This window comes from Cryptomeria japonica, chromosome 9, assembly GCF_030272615.1.
Source record: "Cryptomeria japonica chromosome 9, Sugi_1.0, whole genome shotgun sequence".
Lineage (NCBI taxonomy): Eukaryota > Viridiplantae > Streptophyta > Pinopsida > Cupressales > Cupressaceae > Cryptomeria > Cryptomeria japonica.
This window is the reverse complement of record NC_081413.1, coordinates 560,007,252-560,033,533: the sequence shown is the minus strand read 5'-3', so window position 1 is coordinate 560,033,533 and position 26,282 is coordinate 560,007,252. Positions and strand designations below refer to the sequence as shown.

General features: G+C 36.0%; 1 protein-coding gene across 1 annotated transcript in view; it reads left to right on the top strand.

Moving 5' to 3' along the window:
• LOC131070855 (carotenoid 9,10(9',10')-cleavage dioxygenase) overlaps positions 1-26,282 on the top strand; it is a 68,789-nt gene that overhangs the window by 11,860 nt on the left and 30,647 nt on the right. The window contains exons 3-4 of the mRNA XM_058006524.2: positions 8,726-8,740; positions 13,347-13,458. Of these exons, the coding sequence (XP_057862507.2) occupies positions 8,726-8,740; positions 13,347-13,458 (127 nt within the window). The remainder of the gene's footprint in view (positions 1-8,725; positions 8,741-13,346; positions 13,459-26,282) is intronic.

The following is a 26,282-nucleotide window of genomic DNA, read 5'->3' as shown; positions in this document are numbered from 1 at the left end:
GCCAATCTAGATTCTTCTTGGATACAATTTGCATGAAGAGGATCAAACTTGAGAAATTTGGATCTCCCACTAACACTTTGAATAAATGGTTCCCAAGATTGAGGAAGACCATTCAATGTCAACATGACTAGGTCTTTGTCCACAACTTGATCTCCAATGGCACTTAGTTGATCTCTTAACTCAGTAATCTTCATGAATTGCGATATGTCTGATTCTCCTTTCGCCATCTTCTTTTGATGAAGTTGTTTCCTTAGAACAAGGGCTCTACTAGTGTTGTTGATCTCATAAAGCCCTTCCAAGGTTTTGAACATTTATCTAGCAGTTAACATCTTGGAGATAAGAGGCACTAAATGATCCTTCACCGAATGAATCAACATCTTCTTGGCCTTTATGCCATTCTTCATTTGAAGTTTCTCAGCTTCATCAGCTGGTTAAGATATATCATCTTTTTCGAGGAACTCAAGAAGAACATTTTCTTCTAGTGCAATTAGAATTCTATATTTCCATGAAGTGAAGTTTGTTGCACCTTCAAGCCTATCTTCAACCTTAAGTCCGTTCACCATATTGACAATAAGAATTACTCCTTAGGATGAGAAGAAGAACAGAGAACTTTGCTTCTTTAGAGAAATCTGATCACGATCTTCTTAAACCCGCTTTGATACCATGCTACTTTTATGATCAGATTAATAGAATGCAGATGTAAGACAATTCAATCAAATTTGCACAGCATATACCCTGGGAAAACCCTCCAACATGAGGGAGAAAAACCCAGCAACAAATGTCTCTTATTATATTAATCAAATAGAAAGATGTCTTTACAAAAAATCGCTTCACCCCTTGAAGCTAGATGTATGAAACAATCCACACTTGATGTTACACGAACTGCTGGTGGTGATATTTGATCTGCTGTGAAAGATTGGACTGCAGTGAATATTATTTGAACTGCTGTGTATGATATTCAATCTGCCTTGAATGTGTGGATTGTGATTGTGTGAGTATATTGATTGCCAAGGAGGGGAGAATTGATCTCCCTTTATACCCGAGCAAAGGTGACTCTTTATCAAGAGTTGGCTCCCTTCGAACCAAGACCACCCTTCATTAGAGCACGGTGACCTTTCATAAGGGTGGCGGACTTCTCCAAAAGTCGCCCCCCCCTTAATAAATATATATTTGTTTTCCAGACAGCTGCATCACACTTTATTAATTATCGGCCAACTCCAAATATGCAAGGCCAATGGCCAATTGCATATTTGGTGAAATCGGCCCCAAGGAGACTCCCACAGATACATACGACAACACCTACAATATCCTCTCATAAAATATGAGTTCATCCCTTAGTTTATACCTGCCATCATTCAAAGAGCAATCTAAAATACTGTTGGCAAGCGTGTTTGTGGCATACTCTACAAGGATTTGATCCTTCCAATCTGTTGCAATCTCTGTCAATGAACACAAATGTGGCCTTCTCCACAATGCATTAGCCACTACATTCCTCTCCCTCTTGACATATTTGATGTCAAAATCATAAGCTTGAAGCTTACTCACCCACTCCTATTGTTTATCATTGAGATCCTTTTGATTTAGGAAGTATTTGAGGCTGTTATAATTTGTCTTGACAATAAACTTACCTCCCACAATGTATTGCCTGAACTTTGTCAAAGCATGCACAATGACATGCATCTTCTTGTCATAGATCGAATAGCACCTCTCTCGACCTTTCAATTTCCTGCTCTCACAAGCAATTGGGTGCTTGTTTTGCATTAGGCAACATCAATTCCCTCCCCAAAAGCATTACATTCAAGCTCAAATGGCTTGGAGAAGTCAGGGATAGCCAAAACAAGGCATGTGCTCATCAACTCCTTGAAATTATCAAATGATTTTTGTGCTGATCTAGACCATGCAAAGGCCTTTTTTATGGTTAAATGTGTGAGTAGGGCAGCAAACTGTGAAAACCCTTTGACAAATGTCATGTACAAACCACATACACCAAAAAATATTTCAGCTGTGTAATATTTGTGGGTTGAGGCCAATCAAGGATTGCTTTGATTTTTTCTAGATCAATGCTAAGGTTGGGTCCCATGGAGGGGGGCTCCCTAAAAAATAGAGCTGGAGCTGCTGATATTTTTTAGGAATATTTTAAAGTTGGCGGTCCCATGAATTTTGTATTGCACTCCAGCTTAAAAATCTAAGCTCCTAAATATATGGATGTTGGTAGTCTCATCTTAAGTCTAAACTCTTAAATTTAAGCAAGCTGGTTGTAAATAAATTTAGTTCTCTTTGAAATTAGATGATTGACAAGTGGCATAAAATTCCTAAGCTAGTGTGGCAATTTCTAGCACCACTCCATTTTCACCTGCTTAAAATTACATACCTAAAAAGTAGGGGCTCCTATTTTTTGGGAAAGATTCTAAATAATCCCATAGCAGCAAAATAATTTATTCATGGGACCACCTCTTCCTTAAAAATAGAGCTTAAGCTCCCTTCATGGGACCCTTGCTTAACTCCCTTAGATCTAATTATGTGACCAAGGTATAGCAGCTTTGTCATCCCAAATTCACATTTAGATTCCTTAGCAAACAAAGCCTCCGGCTCAAGAATGCCCAATATTTCATCAAGATTTCTCAAGTGCCCCTCCCTTGTCTTGTTGAAAATCAAGATGTCATCAAAAAATTTCAAGACAAAATTATGTAGTTGTGTGTGAAACACTCGATTCATGCAAGACTGAAAGAGGACAAGGATATTGGTCAATCCAAAGGGCATGACCAAAAACTTGAAATGGCCAAAGTGACATCTAAAGGCTGTCTTGTCAATGTCATCATCTTTAACTCATGTCTTGTGATACCCTGATCTTAAATCTATCTTAGAGAAATAGACTGCTCCATGCAACTCATCAATCCATGAGATGGGATCTTTGTTTTTGATAGTATTTTTATTCAAGGCCCCACAATCAATACACATGTGCATGGTTCCATCCTTCGTCTTTACCAAAACAATTGAACAAGCAAATGAGCTCTTACTTGGCCTAATATGTCCCATCTCTAAAAACTCCTTAATTGATTTTTCAATCTCATCCATATGCTGCTTAGGATGCCTATAAGGAGTGGTAATGATGGGTTTAGCATCCTCCTCTAACTCTATCACATGCTCAATGCATCTATCAGGAGGCCTCCTTGGAGGTATGCTATTGAGAACCTTGCTTTGTTGCTTTGCTTAGACAACAAAGCCTGAATCTCTAGGTGATAGGTCCTTTTCTCCTTTGTAACTGTAAATATAATCGCACACTTTGCTGCCCACTCAACCTAATCATGTTTGAAAAGCCTCTCCATGCGTTTGAAAGAGACAACTCAAGGTCTTCCATTGGACATACCCCTTAAGACCACGTTTTTCCTTTCTAAATTAAATTTCAATGCCACGGTCTGAAAATTAAGTGTGATCTAGTCCAAAGAACACAACCACCATATGCCCAACATTTCATCTATATCTCTGATTCTAATCATGTCAAAATCATCCTTGACTTCATAATTACCCAATTGGAGGTTCATTTGTGAAATCATCTTGGTGCATGTAATGGTGAATCCATCTGCTGCCATCACCCTGAAACCATCCACATCCTTTGTATTAAGTCCCCTACATGCCATAATTCCTTCGTCAATGAAATTATGAGTAGCACTTGTGTCAATCAAAACCACCACACACTGCCCTCCAAGGATTCCACGAACTCTAAATGACTCATTTTTTTGAAAACTATAGATTTGTACAAAAGTGTCCTCACTCTCCCCCTTCAACTCTTTTGAAGAATTTTCCTCCTCTTTCTCCTCTGAATTGGCTTGCTGGTTTGAATTTTCAGTTGCTGATTCATCAGCTGCATAGTACTCTATTTGGTGTGCCCTTCCCTTAGTAGCACATTTGTGTCTTGGGGTCCAAGGCTCCTTGCAAGTGAAGCACAATTTCTTCCTCAAGTTATTCAGTGTCTCATCATTTAATCTAGAAGATGTCTTCTTAGTTTGATTTGTGTCGTTATGAAAATGTATATCTTTTCCTTCTTGCTCTAAAATGGTTTTGACTAGAATTTGCTTCTAGGGGCAGCCAACTCCATACTTAAAGTTTTTCTCATGGCTTCTTGTAATGGAGGATCAAATGCCTTAATCCATTTTCTAATGGAATCCATGAGTCCTTTGAAAAGGACTACCAATATCCTCTTTGTGATACCAAGAACCATCATCGAGAGTCTGAAATTCTGCTATGTATGTGTCCAGGGAACCATATTGCTTGAGCTGTGCCAACTCTCTAAAATGCAATTTGGGATCCTTTTTATCAAACCTCTCGATGAGTTTGTTGGTGAATTCATCATATTTGGTGACTAGAATGTGGCCCAAAGTAACTAGGCCATGATACCACCACTCATGTGATATGCCATCCAAGTGCAAAGTGGCAAACTCAATTGCCTCATATTCTTACATAGGCCTAAAAGCCAAGTAGTTATCCAATTTCTGAATCCATCCTCTAGCTGTGCATTTTGTCACCTCCGTCAAAGTGAGCTAGAGTAACCTTACCCAAGGCCTGCTAAAAGACCCTCTGCATTGTTGGTCCTCTCTACTCAACTCTACCACCTCCCCTTTTCTTCATCTGACTCAAATAATCATTCAAAGATGAGTGGTTTTCGATCTCCTCAGGAAGAGTGTCATACTCTGCATGAGCATGTCTCACCTCATCAACCAATGGGAGTTGAACCTCCTGAACAACCTGCACCTCTTCTCTAGTTGTGAAAAAAGGCTGTAGGGGTCTAGGAACAGACCTTGACACTGCTGTAACAGTGTGTCTGTTATTACTTTGCTGGCTCATAGAATTGTTTTCCCCAATATGTCCCCAATATGCATGGTATTACTCTATGTATTGTTTTGAACCCTTGTGGCATGTTTACAACTAGCGTTTGGGACATTATATCTAACATTGCATCAAATTTTCTTTCAGCTTGAGTGCTAGGATTGACTGAACCAACCCTCTCCTCGTTTTTATCTGCCATGTCTCTAGGTGGGCTATGATGAGAAGACCTTGTAGTCCTTCTGCTGCTATCGACCAAACCCCCTTGAACTGTTTGTTCAACTACAAATGGGTCTATTGCCTTTGCTGGTTGTGTTTTATGTTCTGTTTTCCTTTATTATCTGGTGAATACCTTATCTCTGTGTCTCTCCTATGTGTTGATCAATTGCATGCCACTGAATGAAGCACAGACTGTCAGGAAAACCAGCTCTGATACTACTGTACTAACACCCCCTATTTTAAAAAAAATTTCTTACCAATGAAATTCAACAAGAATCAAACAAATAGTCATGGAAAGAAGTATTTTCTGCTAACACAAGTTTTATTTTTTGGCATTATATAATACTTTGCTGTTACAAATGTTTGATGAGTTGTTTAGAATGCGTTTTAACAGCTTCTGTTCAATTCTGAGGGAAAAACATATATCCAAAGTGTAACTAGTTCCAAACTGAACATACAACTAGATAATGCTATTAAATACCTTGAAATTCAGAGAATATCAGATTACAGGTCTGCTGTTGCAACATGACAGGTATGGTAGACCAACAACAAATTCAATGTCATTAGCTCCATCAACAGCCAAGCATTCCCAGCTATGGTGATAGGATTGAATTATACCCAGCTGGTTTGATGACATCTAGAAATGCGAGGAAGAGGTTTTCTCAAGTCTGAAATCATTCTTAGCAACTCCCAATACATTAAACTCCTGCTGCAAGCAACTGAAATAGAGATAACATCCTTCAACTAGTTTGATGACGTCTAGAAAGGCAGAGAAAGAGGTTTTCTCATGTCTGAAATCATTCTTATCGACTCCCAGGACATTAAACTCCTGCTGCAAGCTACTGAATACAGATAACAGCCTTAAAAAATCATTCAAAACCCACCAATGGAGCATATCTCTAGTCTGAAGAAACCTGCAAATATTCGCCAAGACCAGGATCCAGCATGGAGATACAAATAAACCCACCAAACTCCACTGCTTCCATTATGAGCCCTCACACCATGAAAGGGCAGCTTCGATGGACTAGCTAGAAGGGGTGACTTCACTAGAAAATAAATGCTCGCTGATAACCACTCTCAAAAACTTGCAAAGGGGTTTCCTAGTACTGAGAAATTAGTTGGAGTAATACCCAAAACCATTAACTCAATCCATCCATCTTGGCATCAAAAAAGGTGGTGTATGGCCAGCTTAATGAAGTGTGCGACCAGACCTAGGAAGCTCTGCAAATCACCTAGAAACAACACCCAAAAGGCCCAAAAACTAATGTCAACATTCACCAAAAAGCTCACGATAAATTTACCTCAAAAACCTTCATTTTGTGAAGCTCCAGGCATCCAAACTCCATTAAAATCTGTGTTTCGTGTGTGAAAACACCAATCCAGCTAGGATGGATCTTTCACCAATGAAATTAGTGTAGATTGACGAGGGTTTATGTCCTCAATCAATTCTTATGAGAATTCAATGTTCACTCTGACAACATCGCAGTATTTGTGTGACTCTAAATGAGTGAGAATGAGAGCCACAACCCCTTTATATAAACTTGGAGGGAAAAGAGGGAATTTTTAAAATTGAAAATAAATTCATTTCCCTCAAAAAGGCCCCATTACCAATTTAAAACTACTTAATTTCCAACTTTCCTTTGCCTACGTTTTTAACCTGGGGAACATTACTTCACTTTATAGTATTTAACATTAAAGTGAATATTAAAACATTATTTTATAACTTTAGTGCAAATATTAAATTAATTCTAACCAGTTGCAGGAAGTCCACCAAATTATCAGAAATTGAAACCAATCTTGCCAAGACATAACCAATGTTGAAGAATAATCTCAGGTGCCAAAATGTGCAATTGTTATAATTAGTAGTATTCTCCAAGAAATATGGGGAACAACTCAAAAGGCTCAAAACACTACAATGAGCATTGCCACCAACTAGAACACCAATTGAACATCCATAGAGTTGTCAGAAGTCAAGAAAACTAAAACCGAGCTCTCTAAGAAAACAAGAGTCTCTAATCACCACCGAATAGCCTATGGGAACCCAGGAATAGGCTAATGGGAAGCATCAGCTGACTAGGTCTGAGAAGGGGACATTACATTTTGAAAGGGGTTTTTAATAGAGCAATGAAGGACATTTATCAAATGTTTATCTAGGCATCTAGGTCTTTCCTTTTCAGCCATAAAACCCCAAGGTGGCCTGCTATGTGAAACATTTCTATCTAATGGTTTATTGTTCATTCAAACTATCCATGGAAGCATTGCAACATATGCTATGGTCTTACATTCTCACTAGGCCAGATTACCAACTTTGCATTTGGGCAGACCATTATATAGCTTGGAAGGGCATGATGTATGAACTATTCATTATTTAAAATTTGGAGACTAGGAATGCATCATGCAGAAGCCGGTTTCTTATGAAATCCTTGAGACTTACTATTTCTCTATTTATATATTCTGGGAAGAACTAGCTATCTTCTTTGATTTTTTTATTTAGAGATGCTTGGATATGTTTATTAGAGAGAGTCAGTCCTCTAGGCCATAGGTGCAAGAAGGAAATTTTAGGCCTATTGGGTGTATTTTATCATTTTTAACCATGTCAACTATCAGTAAAATCAAGAACCTTTTGGCTTCTGACATTGACACAGGTTATAGATGACCATTCAAGAAATGTACCTTCCAATGCAATGTTTCTGAGATTGATTTGGATTGCTATGCACAGTCTACTATATAAGTGGCCTCTGCCCCTTGTACCTGGTCCAGATTTTGTGATGGCCACTGCCGGCCCTTTTTTGATGTCCTGCATGATATCATTGAACATGGATAGTAGCAGAATACATAGTGCTTTGTTATCTTTTAGCTTTATAAACACCTCTCATACTTGGTCATTATTTGGATGACAGTATTAGACTTACAAATTGGTTATTACAGTGGTTGAAACCTCTAGATTTTCTTTCTGCTGCTGATGAGTAAATTTTTTTTGCTTCTCCTGCACCCATTATGGGTTCTCCTTCTAGGATGCTGTGTCATTTCACTTTATTTTAGCTCATGGACAGTGCTTCTTTGTAGCTTTTCCCATATGTTCCTGTGATACATTATGAGGGAAGGATGATTTGAGCACTTCATTCTTTTGGTATTTCTGGCTGTATTTTTGAGCCCTGTTAAGCCATATTAGCCATTGCTACTAATTAACATATTTTGTTTCTTTCCTTTTCACTGCTTGTAAAAATTGGAAAAGATAAATTTACTAACTGCATTATTTGTGGTTAAATTTTTATTGATCTCAAACCACTGATCAATGTTCTTGGAATTCTGATGTTCTAGATGCTGTCTGATTACATCTGTAACAAGAATGAAACCACTTATTGAAGAACATTTGGAACTGAAGCCCCCACATATCTTCTTAGCAGACTGTAGTATAATAGTTTAATTGTTCAGCCCTAGAGGATAATTGTTTATAAGTTGCAAACTCTTGGTGTATAATTACACAATTATTAGTGGCACAAGATCTTCTTGACACAAATCTTAACACATATACTTATTCACCGTGAATGCAGGAGTACTAAGAGAAGTACTGACAGCTTGCCGTTTCCTTGTAATTCTGATGTAATAATTTATTTATGATTTGGGTGCTAGGTATGATAGATAACTGATGGAAACTTCTAATACTGTGTCTAAATTTTTGCAGGTTTGATGGAGATGGGTCTGTTTTCGATCTCTTTCCTCAAAGCTTTACCGACAAATTGAAATTTGTTTGCTTCTCTACTTCCAGAAAATTTCTTGCTTAATGCATATGTTTTTGGCATTTTTTATTAGTCATACATGTCAGAAATTTTTCATGTAGTTCTGAACAATGCAAATGAATGCTTATCATACTTCTTTTAATATTAAATTAAGAAGACTACAAGTCATATATGCCTAGAAAGACCAATCAAAATAATGTAAATTATAATTGAAGGTCCAAGCTCCAAAAGTTCATACTATTATGAGATAAAAAGCTTAGTTAATAAGTTTACCCTGCCAAAGAGAAGCTGTCCATCCATGCAGAAACATAAGGTACTAACACAAAATTGATAAAAGCTTCAGCTCTGAAAGGGCAGTTGTCTGTCCATAGAGAATCGAAAGCTACTTATACAACAAAAATGGAGAGTTAGAAGAACATCATGAAAGTCATTCAATAGAATTGTCACTTGGGCCATTGTTGTCATCACCACCATCATTATCAACTAGTCCCTTTGTATTACCATACTGTACTTGATTTCGCTCTCTGGCATTAAGAAAGTCTATAATACCCTGCATGTGGTCCACAATAGTCCTAACCAAGGGTGTCAAAATCTGGGAAGAGTGTAATGAAACCTATGTTCAGGTTGGGTAACTTAGGACCCATTATTGAGGTGGGTAAGACCTTCATTTTTTGGTTTTGCAAGACCAAGAAGAGTTCCCTAAGATGCTGAACTGATTGATAGTAATGTGATTGGATATTTGCCTTGTTGCAAATCATATCCTTTACATAGTGTATCCTGATAGTGGTGTTACGATATACCTATGTGCCAGTTTGACAAACAAGGCTGCACACCTTTTACAACAGAAAACTTACTAGGCATGAGCTTGAATGAAATGGATATATCTAGGTTGGTATACCTTTTATGCTCAAAAGTTGGAAAAACCTACCAAACCATAACTGAAAGAAAGTGATTTTAATGTATTGTTTTTGTTTTGGGGTGATGAGAAGTGAAGTTTACAGCAGACCGGTGCCAATACCAGTAGGGCAACAAAGTCATGAGCTATTTCAAACATGCAATTTACTGAAATCTCAAAGGGCACCCAGTGACATAACTAGAATGAAATTTCCTTACCCTTCATAGCTATTCGCCCATGGACTATCTATTGAAGTGTTGAAAAGTTTCAGAAATATTCTTCAAGGACACCCACATCTTTATGGAGTAATCATCAAGAAGTAGTACTGACTGACACTGAAAGATTGAGGAAAAGGTATGCATAGATCATTGTGAACCAAGTCAAGAATGACTTTGGTTTAAACTTTGATGTGATTTGCCATTGTTGAACTTCAAATCTTGTTACTTACCAATGACACTGCTAGAACAAAATTTCCTTCCTGTATGGTTGGTAGTCCTGGATTATCTATTGCTTGCTTGTTGCCATCAGATAAGCAAGACTTAAATCTCCAAACTATTGATGCCATAGGGAACTTTGTTATTCAACAAAAACAAAAATAAACGAGGTTTCATTTAGTGGGTATGGCACCAAAGATGAACATGCCTCTCTAGACTCTTTGCCACATTTTTACTATGCTTGTCTTTTTCTTTAATTAGACAAAATTTGTGACATCCTTTCACATCATTTAATTTTCAAATTGTTGTCGATCATGTGACTCACTGACATTAGATTCCTCTTCATTTGAGAAACGAACAAGATGCATTTGAATTCAAATTTATTTTTACAGCGAGACAGAGGAATATAGCTTTACCTCTAATTTTGAGAGCATTCTTAGATTGACTGTCCTATGCTATTTTAGCTGTGAATCTAGTCTTTCCTCCTAGACATGTTCCTTTTCGTCTTTTAGTACATTATGGAACTAGGTCAGCACTTGGATGACTACTTCATAATTACTTTTAGCATTTTTTACATAATTATTCTCAACATCATTGGTAATATTGTTTTGATGTTGTAGATTTTGGTGTCTTTTGTGGCCTTCAATATTTTCTTAATTTTTCTGTGCAAATCCTCTATATCAAGTCTTTTGTGTCATGGGATAACTTGCGACAATTTGACAAGTTACTATTGGCTGTAGTTCTTCACCTTTCTCATAAAACTCTTTAAGTTGCAGGAACTTTTATTTGGCCAAAGGGCTTCCCTATTTGGCTGAAAGATCTTCCATTCTTTTTGGAAAGAAAGAACCTTTTCTTTTCCATTGTTGTCAAAGCTTGCTGTAATTCTTGTTGTTGAAGTAATCCAACAAGGTCTTGATATGTAACTTTGCAATTGGAGATGCTCAAGGAGGTAACAAACACTTCAGTTGGGGAAATTAGAGTACAGAGTATGATCATCACTATTGGATCATTTTAAACTTCTTACTCAAATTCTAGTAGTTGACTTTTGATGTCTGCCAGTTGCATTGGAATTTTTTCAACTTTTTCATCATCATTCAGCAATTGTTTGTCCCTGAGCATTGATTTTGGCCCTACCATTTTTCTTGGTCTCTTTGGGGCTTATAAAATTCATTCTGCAAACACTATTTAGCTATAGAAAGATGTCTTATTTGAAGAGTACAATACACTCTTCATAAGGCATCCAAGAGTAGTGTATTGTTATTCAGTCCAGTGGACTTTTATGGCTCAAAGAATTCTTCTATTGAGAGTGTCAAATTACTAGGACATTTGATGTGTATGACTATGTGTGTTAAAATAAAAGTTTATTTTCCTCAATATGGGATATATTCTTTTTGGTATATCTTCTTATACATTTGATGACTCAGAATCTTTTGTTGTAAGGGACTGCTTTCACATAGCAAATCCTATGTACTTGAATTGAACATCTGGAGCAAACAACATCACCACATTCTGAGCACGTAGTCTTGTTGGGACCTCATAAAAGCATTGGTGCTTTCTCTGAATTATCCACACACTGTGCTATTATCTGTAGGACTTGGTGTCAGTGTTGTGGATGGAAAGATATGCCCGAGAACGGTTCCTGTGGCATCCAGCATAGTGAAGGTGCTTGGATCATATGTGTTGGAGGGTTATGCTCTTTCACTCCTTCCTTCATCAGTTTGTTGCATCACTTTGGTGCTTCATTTCTTACACCATGGAAGAATGGCCTTCTGGTGGTTCAGCTGTCTGCCAAGGTTATGGAATGTTTAGTGAAATGTTCAACCATATTAGAATGCAAGAGTTCTGCTGCTGTGTATATAAATATTTGTGGACTTTATATTGGCTCTACTCTGTGGCACTGCTTCATTGAGCTCCACCTCACCTTCACAAGAAGATTCTGGTGCTTCAAATCTTGTTCTCCATCCTCCACTCTTCTCCTCAAATCAGTCTCTCTTTCAGCCTATAATTGAACCCCATGGATGCCCAGATCTTCTAACTTTCAGAGTTGAAAGAGTTCAGTAATAGGTCCGGGCTTGAAACTCCCCACAGAAGAATTGGCTTCCTGAACAGAAACACCTGCTGCACACCATTCAATTCTCATTGAAAAGAATCGACCTAACACTAACAAATAGTGGTGGGAAAGGTGAAAAATGTATTAGTCAGTAAATGCCCAAAAGTTGTAGTATAGGATTAGACTTAAAATGGCACCCTATTAAAATGGCACCCTACCTTTGCAAAGGGCATGGAAAACAGAACAGTGTTGCTTCAGTTTTGTACTGAGAAATGCTGGGGTTCACACCTTCACTTTGGATTGTGCCTTATCTTCATCATTGCATAGACATCACAATATCACATCACAAATATATTTATTATTATTTACCGTGCATGAGCCATGGCTCAGAGAATAGTTCTAAGTCTGCATGATGGAGAAGCTAGAACATTAGAAATTGAAGAGTAAGAATTCATTATTGCGAATTCCCAAATGGAAATTATTTAATACAATCAAGATTTCGGTACTGTAGGTATAAATGACCATTTACATCCTAATGATTATCCAAAATAATAATTAAATTAACTAAGTAGGCATTCTTAATATTTCTAACAATTTAAGCTGTAGCCAACGTTTATGGGTGTCCAATCAATCTTTCTCCTTCAAAATGTTTGATAAATAATTAATTATAATTGAAGATTAAAGCAAAGAAACCCCAAAAGATAATTTGCAACACTGCACAATTTATATAGCTGGTTAGCTAGACAAATTTACCCTTATCAAACAAAAAATATCTACAAAGTTTATAACAAGTTCTTTGCTGCTTGTTCTTTTTCAACTCAGAGATGGATGGACAGCGAAAAAGACTAATAGAAAACAATATGAGAGAATAAGAGCGCTATCTTTATTTCCTTATCATATAATACTTGAAATATATGAAGCAATATTATTTAATATTCTCTGAGACACGGTAAAGAAGAATTATAATGATATGAAGTCTCACCTTGAGTTCAAGCACCTCAAAAGAACCTAACTTTGCCAACTTAAAACTATTTTTTCTTGTATAAATTCCATTTCAGAATGCACCATCAGTGGATAATCTGATCTTATGTGGTTTAGAGCCATTAACATGTTCAATATCTTGCAGAGAGCCATATTAGCAATATCAATATTTTCTTACATTTCTTTATATAATGTTTTTTGCACAGAATGATCCATGGTCTCAGAATTAAAGATGGTAGAGCCACTTATGTTTCACGATATATAAAGACATCACGGCTGAAACAAGAGGAGTACTTTGGGAGAGCGAAATTTCTCAAGGTAACTGCCCCCACTCTATGTTTATGTTGCTTTTATATGTTGTAAATTCTGTTCTGTTCTTTTGTTCTTTTTTTCATTTAGTGCCCACAGAACATGCGGAAGGCCCTTAAATGACATAATAAAATTGAGTTGCAAATTTGGCAGGTGGTTATTAATAATTATAGCAGTTGCTTTTGTTCCTTTTTAAAGAATTATGTCACATGTGCAATCATAACATTGCTCATAAGTTCAGGATTCTGGCTACAATTGAAACTAGATATTCATCTTTCTACATTGAACAGTAGTTTTTGAGACATACACAGCTGCCTTGTCTAGTGTTACCTGAACACAAGCATAGATGCATGCATATGTATAAAATATAAAATTATCCCTTTGGAAATTGATTAGTAATTTAGTATACAACTTCTGGAGACCAAGGTCATATGGGATAAAGAATGGCATGATCCTCACACTCTCATCTGCTGCTTAATCTTTCTCTATCTCTTTACTCACCACTAGTTAATCTTCCAAGACTCCAAAGGGTCTTTCAAAGCTGAACGAAAATATTTTATTCTTCTAGATATAATAGTGGGATTTCTATAGGGGCCTCTGACCTTGATATGAGAATAATTACATAACACTTCCAGATTGTATGGTAACAGCTACCAAAAACTACTCCCAAGTCCCAAGTGTAGCAATTATTAGGCAAAATATAACTTAAGTCTGATAGAGCAGCTGCCATAGCAGCAATCCTCATGAAACCCTAGATATTCTACATAAGCCAGCATAAACTCTATACCTACATTGAAGAAGGAGACATAATATACAAATAAAATGAAGGCTAAAAATGCTACACTACACCTCATTTCTCTCTGCCACCTAGAGAGACATGCCCTATGTCAACCACTACCTTGACCTAGGGCACATTTTCATTGCTAGAAGCTAAGTCACAAGGTTCAAATTCGAATTCGAATTCGACAGCCATGAAATTCGACAAGGGAAAAATTCAAAAAAAAATTCGGATAAAATTCGCCTTCTATAATTTTGTTTATTTTTAAATATATGTATACTTCTAATAAATTATCAGAATAGCGACCCTTGTTGGAGAAAATCCAAGGGCGACCCAGCAATTGGAGACACCCATGACCCAATAGATACAAAGCATATACAAAGAATACACACGACCAGCTGAGTTGTGTTTAGAGGCGGATAACAGTGCTTTATAGAGGAGATTCGATTAAATTCGATTTTTTTAATAGAAGTTTGAAATTCGATTAAATTCGAACCTCATCCATGAAAATCGCCGTATCCTGTGACTTAGGCTAGAAGGATTCTAACGGTTTCCTACTAGAGATGGAAAATGCACTTTATAGCAAATCTCCTACCATTGCTAAAATCTATGAATAGAAGAGCCACACAAAAACAGAGTAATGTAATTACTGCTTATATCAAGACACCCTTGAAAGTGATGAACATGTAGTACAACTGATACTCAATGAAAATTACCATAATAAGCCTGCAATGTAGGAATTGACTGTGAACTCCCCACACCCTAGGATCACCTGCGAAACAAAATAACCTTCCACAAGAGAGAATGGAAAAAATAGCTTGCTTGATTATAGATCCTTGAATGGATTGATTGAATATATAAGATACCTTGCTTATAAAGACAAGGTCGAGCGATAGGAATAGACAAGATTGTAATGTGTCTAAATCCTATGTTATGAGACAACTATCTTGACAATTATTAAATGGCCTAGGACTCAAGAATTAAATGTCAAAAGATAGATTTATTTGACAACTAATATTTCCAGAAAGATTCTGTAGGACCTAATTTAACTTAAGCATGTGAATAGGACCCACTAGTGAATTATTTATGTGAAAATACCTTATTCACACCAACATGTAGGACTTTTAACTTCATAGCTTGTCAATGACATTCATTGAATCCAACTACTACAAAGGAGACAAAGCTGAAAATTTCCTCAACTGCGATGGATTGTGCATCCTGACCAGCCTCCATTTATGTGCTGAACTGTCATTCCTGGGAATTGACAAGGAGGATTTGAAGAAGCCATAGACAAATCTCTGCATTCGGGAGATAGTGAGCTGTTTTTGAGATAAAATCTTCACAAATTTGAAGAAATTTTCAAAGATACTTGGTGATATGTCCTAATGGTACATAGCATTGCATAAGTCACACAATAATGAAAACTTCAAAATGTGGAAAGAAACACAGACAATTGCACCTTCAAATCAGTCTTTCATTCCTTTGGAAAACATACAAGGCAACCTACACAATCAATTCACATTTGCATGAAAATTAACAACATGCACTATGTTGTTGTAGTCTATTACAACTATATTTTGTCAACTCTTCAAAAACTTCTGAAGGTTTACATTCTTCTTTCTCCTATTTTTATACTAATTCAGCAAAAAAATTAATCTTCTAAAAATTAGCTTCAATTACAAAAGCATTTGTTTACTGCTATATTTGATAAATTAAATAGAGGAAGTAACAATAAAGATGCCAATGCATACCAGATACAGGAGTAAAATATATCTTTATTCGCACATGAAATTATCACAGAGAAGAAGACCAGAGATGGTCGGCCAAGAATTACAGTTTATCCAACCACATCATCATCCCTTCCTTGATGTACACAATATATTTAAAGGACCCGATGGTTGCCAAGCGGAACACAACTGTTAACCGACACTTACAACTACCCGAGATTGAAACCAACTTAATACGAACAATTAATACATTGTCAGATAACCAATATTATCAAACATAACAATAGACATTGTACGCTGACTACAACATCCTTATCACTAATTAGAATGAGTTGGAAGATAAGTCTAAATTACTAATGAATAATTACACTTTAGACCTATTTAACTAAATAAAAGACTCTCACTTTAGTCCTTCAAAGTGAAATGCAAAATAGACTAATTCTTGCACACTCACATTGAACTTGTGCGGAAGTTGCTATCCAAGCTAAAATAATCAACACTCCATCTTAGCAAGGAAGGAATTTTGCACCAATATTTGTCTTTGAAAGCCTCAATTTCCCTATGCATACCACTCAGGACAAGTATGTTAATGCCTGTAACTTAATAACAATTCTGGTCTGATCTAATTGATGGTGATCAACATGGATGCAATCTGACCTCCTTTTATGAGCACATACTATATATGATAATTCCCAATCTATTCCATCGTTGTCCCTATTCCTTCCCTTCCCCTTTGATAAAGTTCTACTACTGCCCTCTTATATCGTATGATTGGAAGGATAAGTCACTTAGTAGGGTCACGTTCCTTCAATTCGTTATTCTTCTTAACAGCTCATTAATTGTTTCCTTCTATATTATTATTCTGTTAGAATTTCCATTCTTTCACTATGATAATCGTTGATGCCTCCTCATGACTTAATTTGATTACAATCAATCTATTAATACCATAATTCCTTTCAGTTTCATCGACTATTTAGCAGCTTGATGCTTGTGTTGACTAAATGTTTGACGGCTTTGATAATATTAATCTGTGATACTTGCGATAAGCTCCATTCATAGTCCTCACGTGGGTTATCCTTGCTGAGGTGGCCTTTATCATTGTTTCCTACATTCTCATGTTTGGACCAGATCTCGTATGAATGCTTGCTTACTTCCTTTGAGTGGCACATCAAGGGGAATAGATGCCGATGACATTAAGCCATATAAGTTAATCGCACTTGTCCCTGATAATTCATAATTTTTATATTCAAATCATATTTGAATAATGCCAATTCTCTTTCCTTAAATCGATAGTCTTTATGACTAATCGTTGCTGTAACCTAACATAAATTATGTTTTTAATTTATAATATATAAAATTTATTTTTATTTGAATATTTGAAGAATATTATTAGTAATAAATATTAATTAAATAATAATATTAATAAATAAATAAATTTCAAATAATCATTCATTGGTAATTATTATATTAGTTAATATCAATAATTACGTCATTTAGGATATATATGTAACAATCAGGGAGGGGACATGACAAACTCACAAATAATAGTACTAGCTGTCATATACTTTTCCTTTGCTATGCTTGATGCCACTGAAGTTTTCTTTTTGTTGAACTAGGATACCATTCTTGAACCCAAACTAATTCACACCCCAAGGTGCTCTTCCTATCTGCTGCACTACATGCCCAATCAGAGTCTGTATGCCCTTGCAACTTCACTTCACCATCTCTAGTATATCTTAGACCATATGCCATTATTTTCTTTTACTATCTAAGCATACGTTTTTCTGCTACTCAATGCTCTTTCCTTGCCCACACCATGAATTGACTCAAGGTGTTCATTGCAAAACATATATATAGTCTGGTGTTGACTAAATACATTAAGGAACCTATCAATTACTTGTACAACATGGGTTCAATCACCTCTGGATCTGAAGATGTTACACAATTCAAATTAGTGATCGTAGGTGTGCCTATAGGTCTGCAAGATCCATCCGAAATCGCATTAGGACCTCAACTGCATAGTTACCTTGCTTGAGGAAAATCTCTCCTAGTCTTTGCCAAACCTCTAATCCCAAAAAGTAATTCTTAGGCCGATGTCCATCTCAAACTCAACAAATAAATCTACCTTGCACCTTGCAATGAGCTGCTTTGCACCTACAATGAACAAATCATCTACATATAGTATCAAAATAAGGAGATCACTGACAAAAACTATATAATAAAGATTAGAATCTACTTCACTTTTACTGAAGCCCGTACTTAGCAAATATTCATCCATTCTCAAATACCATGTGTTGGGTCCCTGTTTGATCTATACAAGGCTTTCTAAAGCCTACAACAATGGGATTCCTTCCCATTTACCTCAAAACCTTCATGTTGCTCTATATATGCTTATTCAATGAAACCATTTAGAAAAGCTGTCTTAACATCCATCTAATTTATTATCTAGCCCATGACCAAAACTAAAAATATAATTGTTCTAATGGAAGTCTATTTGGTGATTGGAGCAAAAGCCTCTGCATAGTCCACTCCCAACTTTTGGGGGAACTCTCTTGCCACAAACCTCGCTTTGTACTTTTTACTGATACCAATGTAGCATGCTTGATCTTATAGAGCCACCTAGAATTCACAACTAACTTTTCTTTCAGTCTTTGCACAATGTCCCATACATTGTTTGATATGATAGAGGTGTACCCTTCCACCATGACATCTAACCAAACCTGCTGATCTACAGGTTCCTAGAAGCTAGAAGGCTCTAAATCACTGATTTTATTTATCAATGCTAGAACTAGTTCACCTTGTTAACTGTAAAGATTCCCCTCTCTAACCCTATTGCCCGTGCTATATCTGGGCCAGATTCCTTCAATTTGATAAGAACTTGTTGATCCTTGAGTTCAATTGCATAGCCCTTATCTTCCATCACTGAAACTAAAAGCAAATTCTTCTTGAGATTAGAAACAAACAAAACATCATCAAACTCTATAAACATTCCTGATTGTAGTTGAAAGGGAATTGTATCAACTCCTACTATTGGATACTTGGCATCATCATCAAACTTAACTTGAACTCTGTTGTCCTCATTTTTGGACCATTACATGAAATTTTTGTGAAAAAATGAAAATTTTTACTCTATGGCATGCTTCCCGAGGCAGAATTTTGACTAATCCTTGGACTGGCTTAATCCTCAGTCCATCCTCAAACTACGTTTCAAATTTCGTCGAATTCTGGGTTCGTTTGCTCTGTCTTTCCTTCAATTGGGTTTTAAAATCCCGACTGCAGGTGGAGATTTTTTCTTGAACTGCAAGTTTAATGATTTCCATTGTTTTGGTCTTTGTAGGGAAATTTTTAGCTTATTACATGTGCACTTTATTAAAAAAATGAAAACTTGTAATTTGTTTTAAATTTCCCTTTTATTGTTTGTATTATTTTTATTGTTTTTTGGTCTTTTTTAGTTAAAATAGGGATTTTTTGGTTAAGTTACAAGTAAATTTGTTGTTCTCTCCAAAAACCCCTACTTTAATGGTTTTTATATGTAATAGGGATTTTAAACCCCCATTACATGTGTGCAAGCAATTCTAACTTGTTGTAGGGATTTTATTTCCCCTTTACAAGTGATTTTAAACTTGCATAGCTCTCCAAAAAACCCGATTTTGCTCATAAAGTGCATTTTTGAGGATTTTAAACTTGTAATTGCATTTTTAAAACCTGATTTTGCCTTGTTGATGAAAAAGTGACAATTTAAAACTTGCACTTTGTTTCCAAAAACCCGATTTTGCTTATTAAGTGCATTTTTGACATTTTAAACTTGCTATTTGGTCAAAAAATCCCGATTTTGCCTAACATGTTGAAAAAGTGGAATTTTAAACTTGTTATTTCCTCCAAAAAACCCGATTTTCATTGGTTCATACAAATTAAAACTTGTTATTGGTTCCAAAAAACCCGAATTGCAAGGAAAAACGTTTTTTGAGGATTTTAGGCAATTTTTTGTGGAGATTTTTTGGGAGATAGAAGGCGTTTAGGATTCCTTCCTATTTCCTTGCATTTTTAGACACCTTTCACGCCACATGGAGGTTAAGTTTGCTGGTTTTTAGGTTTATAACAGCAAACACGTTTTTGCCAAAAAACCACGTTTTTCTTCACTAAAAATGCCACGAATCAGCAATCTTATGAATCGTTTTGGCCTGGTATGCTAAGGTGTTGAGGTTAGAAAGAGTCTTGGCCATTTTCCATGCCATTTCTCTTGCATTTGCCGCCACGTTTTTCAGTTTTGGGCATTTTTTCAAAAACGTGGCTAGGGTTTTGGAATGCGGTTAATTTCTTTTTAAGAGTTCTCCTTCCTTCTTTCAAAGATTGATCATCTTTTTGAAGAAAGCATTTTCAGATTGGAGCAAGGTAACATTTATTTTCTTCTTGTTTCATTTCTCTATGTTTTGTAAATATGTTGGTTCTTCCCCAAAATCGGTTTTGTGAGAGAGATTTTCCCCTTTGTAAAGCAATTTTAAAATTGCATTGTTCTTCCCCGTTTTCCCTATTTACTTGTATTTAGTATTTTAAATCCCGACTACAAGTTGGATGAAAATAATTGTTCTTCCCTTACGGATAAAAGATTTAACCATCTTTTGTTGAAATTCCAAGTTGCAAAGATGAAAAAATACCCATCCTTTCAAAATCGGGTTTCTAGAACGGGATTACATGTTGAAAGTTCTTCTCATTTTCTTGAAGATGATCTTCCCAAAATCTTTTCATATTCATTTCCATCATCCGTACATATCATTTCATCCATTCATTTCACACCTTCATTCATTTTCCCCATTTAAAGTCTACCTGCAGTCAGCCATCCAGAACCCGAAATTGGTCCAAAATGCAATAAAAAAAACACTTGAAAATGAGTTCTAAAGGTCCAATTACAAGTGCAAACTTGTAGTTACCCATTACACATATGAAGTTGCATGTTTGTTCCCCGCAATTGTAAGTTAATGCTCTTGTTTTCCCCACACATGTAATGCAACTTCCAAAACCCGAAATTCACTGGTGAGCCCATTTTTGCATCAATTTATCCCTTCCCTTGTTAGTCTGGTTTGCACACACGATCTACCAAATCAATGGATTAAGGCATGGGCCTTATTTTGCAAGAAGATTTCAAGAATGAAGGGTGATACAAAGAAGAGATACAACAACAATTCATGGTTGAGAGCATAGAATGCTTTCAAGACAAAGATGGTCATGACATGAAAAGAGGAAGGCGCTCTTTCCCTCTTGAAAATCTAGTACTACCCCAAGCAAGAAGATAATGATGCAAGTTCCCGTTTCGGTTCAAGATGTCTTTACCAATCCAGAATACTTCAACTTCTAGCATCTTGAAGCAACATGAAGATCATCACAGACAAAGAATGATGCAGTTAGAGTCGTGTTTATAGACACATGGAATAGTTTTAGTTATGTATTTGTAATTTTGTTTTGACAAGTTACATGTAAAAGTATCTTTTGTAAAATGCAAGTTACACATTACTTGCACTTTTGTAATTACATGTAAGGCAACTACAAGTTGTGTCCGATTAGGATTGTAGTTGGAATAAGTCTTTGTTAGTTAATGAAGTCTTAGTTAGTTATTGAATAAGTCTTGGTGGTTGAGAGAATCTCTCAAATTAGTTAGGATCCTCCCACCTTTTTCTCAAGGCTTCTCTTCTATAAATACTTGAGGGGTCTATTGTAATTTTTATCTTTTTGGAAAGCAAGCAAAAACTCTACCAAATTTATAGCAAGAAGTCTTTGAGCTTATGTATGTGAATTGAAAGTTTTTGAAGAATAATAAAGAAGGATTACTCAAGTTTTGAGTCTTTGAGCTACATATTTGAGTTTGAATCTTTTTATTTCTTCTATGCAAAGTGTTTCTAAAAGGAGCTTAGTCTAATCTGATTTGAAGTCTTTGAGCTGCAAGTAGAGAAGATTAATTAAAATAGGAAAATCTCTAGAAGGAGCAGCAAGTCTTTGAGATTGCATTAGTTCTTGTCTTTGTGTTGAAAGAATAGATTATTCCAGTCTTTGAGCTGTTGTTTTTTATTTGTTGTAAAATTTAGTATAGCAAAGGGTAGATAGGACTTCCAATAGTCAAGTCTTTGAGCTTGATATTGTTGTCCCGTCTCGAAGGAAGTGACGGGAGTCTTTGAGCTTTCAGGAAACTTCATTTCCTTTCTCTCGTTTTCATTTGAAGTTGTTACCATTATTATACATTTTCTTGCTATCACTTTTCTAAGGAGAGAAAAGGATAAAGGCTTCCTTGAAGAAAGAAGGAAGACTGTTGTCCCATCCTGTTTTTATTTCAGTTTTAGATAGATAGGGGGAGCCTTCCCTTAATTAGGAGAGTTTCATACTCACACATTGTGGTTGAAGCCACAATTATGTTTGCTTTCACGAGTGTACAAAATTTTCAACCAACAAACTCCAAAATTCTGTTTCTTGAATTTGGTAAAATATTCTTAGGTTGATGTCATATGCCTAAAGGCCCCTTTGTCCACATACCCACCAAGCATTCCTCAGAACTGAGTTAATAGAAAGACAAGAAACAATTGAGAACTCCTCAAGCTTGGTAGCAAATTCATTCAACCAAGTTTCTATAGAGGCTTCTACTTCTTGTCTAGACATTGTGATGCATAATGATCAAACACATGACAACTAGAACACTTGATTCTATTCAAGTTCTTCCTTATGAGGATAAATCCTCTCTCTTTTCCTTACCTTTGATGTTTTACTCCGTTCTTGTCTCAAAGCCATAGGGTACAAACTATTGAAACCCCACCTATATGTCTTTCATAGACACTGCTGAAATAATTTAGTTTGCCATTGGTTCAAAAGACTAGTTGCGGCTCATAAACTCCTACAAACCCAAGTTGTGGCTATAACTCAAAATATATCTTTACTGGCTTGATGAACCCTTGGCTGTGTGTTTTCAGAAAAAAATGGCTCAAAAGATAACAAAAACCATCACATAAAAGTTTAAAACTTGCAAGCTGCTACCTAGGTGTCATGCTTCACAAACCCTAGTGTTGCGGATTTGCTTCACCTTTGGTCATGGGTTTTATTTTCTTTGAAAAAATTAGTTTAGAAAAGTAGAAAACCCTGATGCAAATTGAAATCATCTGAGCTGCAAATTTTTAACAATTAAAGAGAGTGATTTATCATGCCAAAAAAAGTCTTGATTTTTGCACAAATCTTGCTTGTGAAACTTGCCCAACCATGATTTTTCCTATTTTTCTCACTCTGTTTTTACACTTATATTGGGTCTGATTTTTCAACACAAAAAACTTTTGTGACATTTTTTGCAAACTAGGTGCAAAAATCGTGATTTCACCCTTGTCCCTGGCAACAATTTTTATACAAAAAAAGAATTCCTATGACTCCACAAAAAAAAACCTTCACAATTTTCAATAAAATCTCTGAATTTTTTTCTCTAGGCTGCATGATTTTTCTCCAGCATTACTAGCTTTAATACCATGAAGAAATTCTCAAAATGCTTGGTGATTGAGTCCTAATGCTAAATAACTTTGCATAAATTTGCACAACAATGGAAACTTCAAAATGCGTAAAATACACATTTAATTACACCTTCAAATTAGTCTTTCATTCCTTCTAAAAACTTACTTGGCAACCTTCACATCTGATAATATTCACAACTGCATGGAAATCAACATGTACTGTGTTGTTCTAGAATGTTATAACTTAAGTTTCCTAGTCCTTCAAAAAGTTTCTGGAGCTTTACATTCTTTTTTCTTGCTCTTATCTTTATACTAATTCAGCTTTAAATCGAATCTTTCAAAAATCAGCCTCAACTACAAAAACCTCCTTATTATTTATAAGGATGAGTTGGAAGATAAATCTAAATCATTAATGAATAATTACACGTTAGACTTATTAGCTAAATAAAGGACTTTCACTTGAGTCCTTAAAAGTGAAATGCAAAATAGACTAACTTGAACCACTTGAACTTTTCCCTGCATATTTGCATTGAATCTATGCAGAAGCTCCTATGTGGGCTATAGAACTGAACAAAATTGTAGCTTTGGAGCAAATAACTACACATTAGAGCAACACTCCAAAGATGATTTTAGCAAATCCTAGCAAAGTCAGATAATGGCAAGCGAGAATACATTGCAAATGGTGATCTAAGATGCAGCCTTGCGACAACTTCTCCCCTTTGTAATTCAACAATGGCTGGCTCTCCATTACAAATTTGGATTGCAACCTAGAAACTATGAACAAATGTCAAATATATAAAGCCACAGCTCTGCAACCATGATTTTTACAATGATAGGAAAAATTGACCATTGACATCCTCTATAACACAATAAAATTTAACTGTCTCCTTACACAAAGTCATAGAGGCATCATGCAAAGTCCAATCAAAACTTCAAACTATCTGTATGCTGCAATATTGAGATGTCATTATTATGCATTTGTGGCAACCAACCTTCAATTAATGATATTTGGCATGATTCAAATACCTCTGCTACACTTTTTTATGACACACCATTCAGGGGGTTTATAAGCTGATAGCACTTCAAGATTGTTCCATGCATTGACCTTATGACTATAAACAGCCATTATAGGGGCTTGATTAACCCTTCATTGGCTAAGTGGTCAGTTACACCATTAAGACGATAATTACAATGTTCATATTTGATCACATCATAACTTTTTTATTAACATTTCTAACTCTTGTACATATATATCCATTTTCCAGCTTGGGCTTTTAACCTTAAATATCTCACTTATCACTAGCAAGGAACTGCCTTCCATTGTCAACTTAGAGAGCTTGAAGGAAGAAGCTCCTCCTAAGTCTGCACTTGGAGCTTCCCAGTCAGCTTCAGTATTTGTACAAACACTAGAGAAGAAAGATCCTCAATACATTAAATTACCTCACAAGAATTGGATCACAAACCCTCCTTTTATTGTACCAGGGTTCCCTTTTCCTGCCCCATCAAAGTTTAATTTGGCATAACCTTCTAAAAGAGGAAACCAGAATTCTTTTCGTCTGCTGGGTTGTTAGTCCAGGCTTTAATTCCTTCATGCTTTTGCCACTTATCCCATAAATGGGTATTGAATCCGTTAGTCCCCAAGCTTGCAAAATCCTCTTGTCATATTAAGTAGCCTCTCACATCTAATTTTCCACTAAGGGTTGGGACATATTCTTTTATTACAACATGAATTCTTAACTAGCACCTTTCTATTGCCAATGGTAACACTAGATTCCATAAACCTTTCAGATATCCTTAGCTTGAGGGCCAGCTTCAAAGGAGCAAATATAATAGAGCCCAAAAGGATCCATTTCAATTCATCAAATTAAGCACCTTATACCAAATCTCTTCTGAAAAGAGGCATTTATTTATCAAGTGGTCCACTGTTTCCTCCTCAGATTCACATAAACAACAGGAAGGACCTTTAAAGCCTCTTTTACACAAGTTATCAAATGTGAGAATTTTTTTAGTGCTGCTAGCCACACAAATGCATTACATTTTGGTGGTGCTGTCAATTCCCCAACAATGTTTTAGCAACTTATATCCCGAAGATGCATTATTAATCTCTATCTTGCTATCATTCCATATTGCATTATCAGAATGATCTCTAAATAAGAAACAATGATGGGGTTAAGTAAAGAAGATAAATAATATTTTTCTCTTTGGGAATAGGAACATCCAAACTTTTCCAGCTCCATAGTTCATGAACATTGCTTTCTTTCTTGCACTGGTAATTACCAACTTTAGATCCACACAACAGGGAGGGAACCCTACAAGCATTATCTAAGTATGATAGGGAAGATAAAGGTCCTCATCTCATCCAAGAGTCTTTCCAAAAGTCTGTTCATTCACCTTTCCCAAGATTCCAAGAGATATGATCTCATATAATAAAAAGACATTTTTAAGTGAGACACCATATGGCTCAACCTTTTGGTTGGGAAGCAGAATTTAGCATGCCAAAAATATTTAAATACTTCAGATATTTTAAGAGTAGGCAACGACTTCATTAAGTGTAATGTCCCCTTTTTTAGCTCATTCTTGTCTTGATGGTTTAGCCTATTATTTTGGCCCTTGTAGGCTAAAGTGGATGTTTAGAGGGTCCTAGTGGGCAGTTGGCAGAGTGCTCTCTTCTCCAAAACTTAGTTTGGTTCAAGACTGGCCTTCGTTTGACTCAGTTTCTCACACTTAATATTTATAGTAAGTCAATGGATGATTGAGAGGGCAGTCAGATGCGCAGTGGATGAAGTGGTTGACTCCTTGGTTCAAACAAAATCGAGAAATAATTAGTATTCATGGATTTATGCTATTTTAATTATT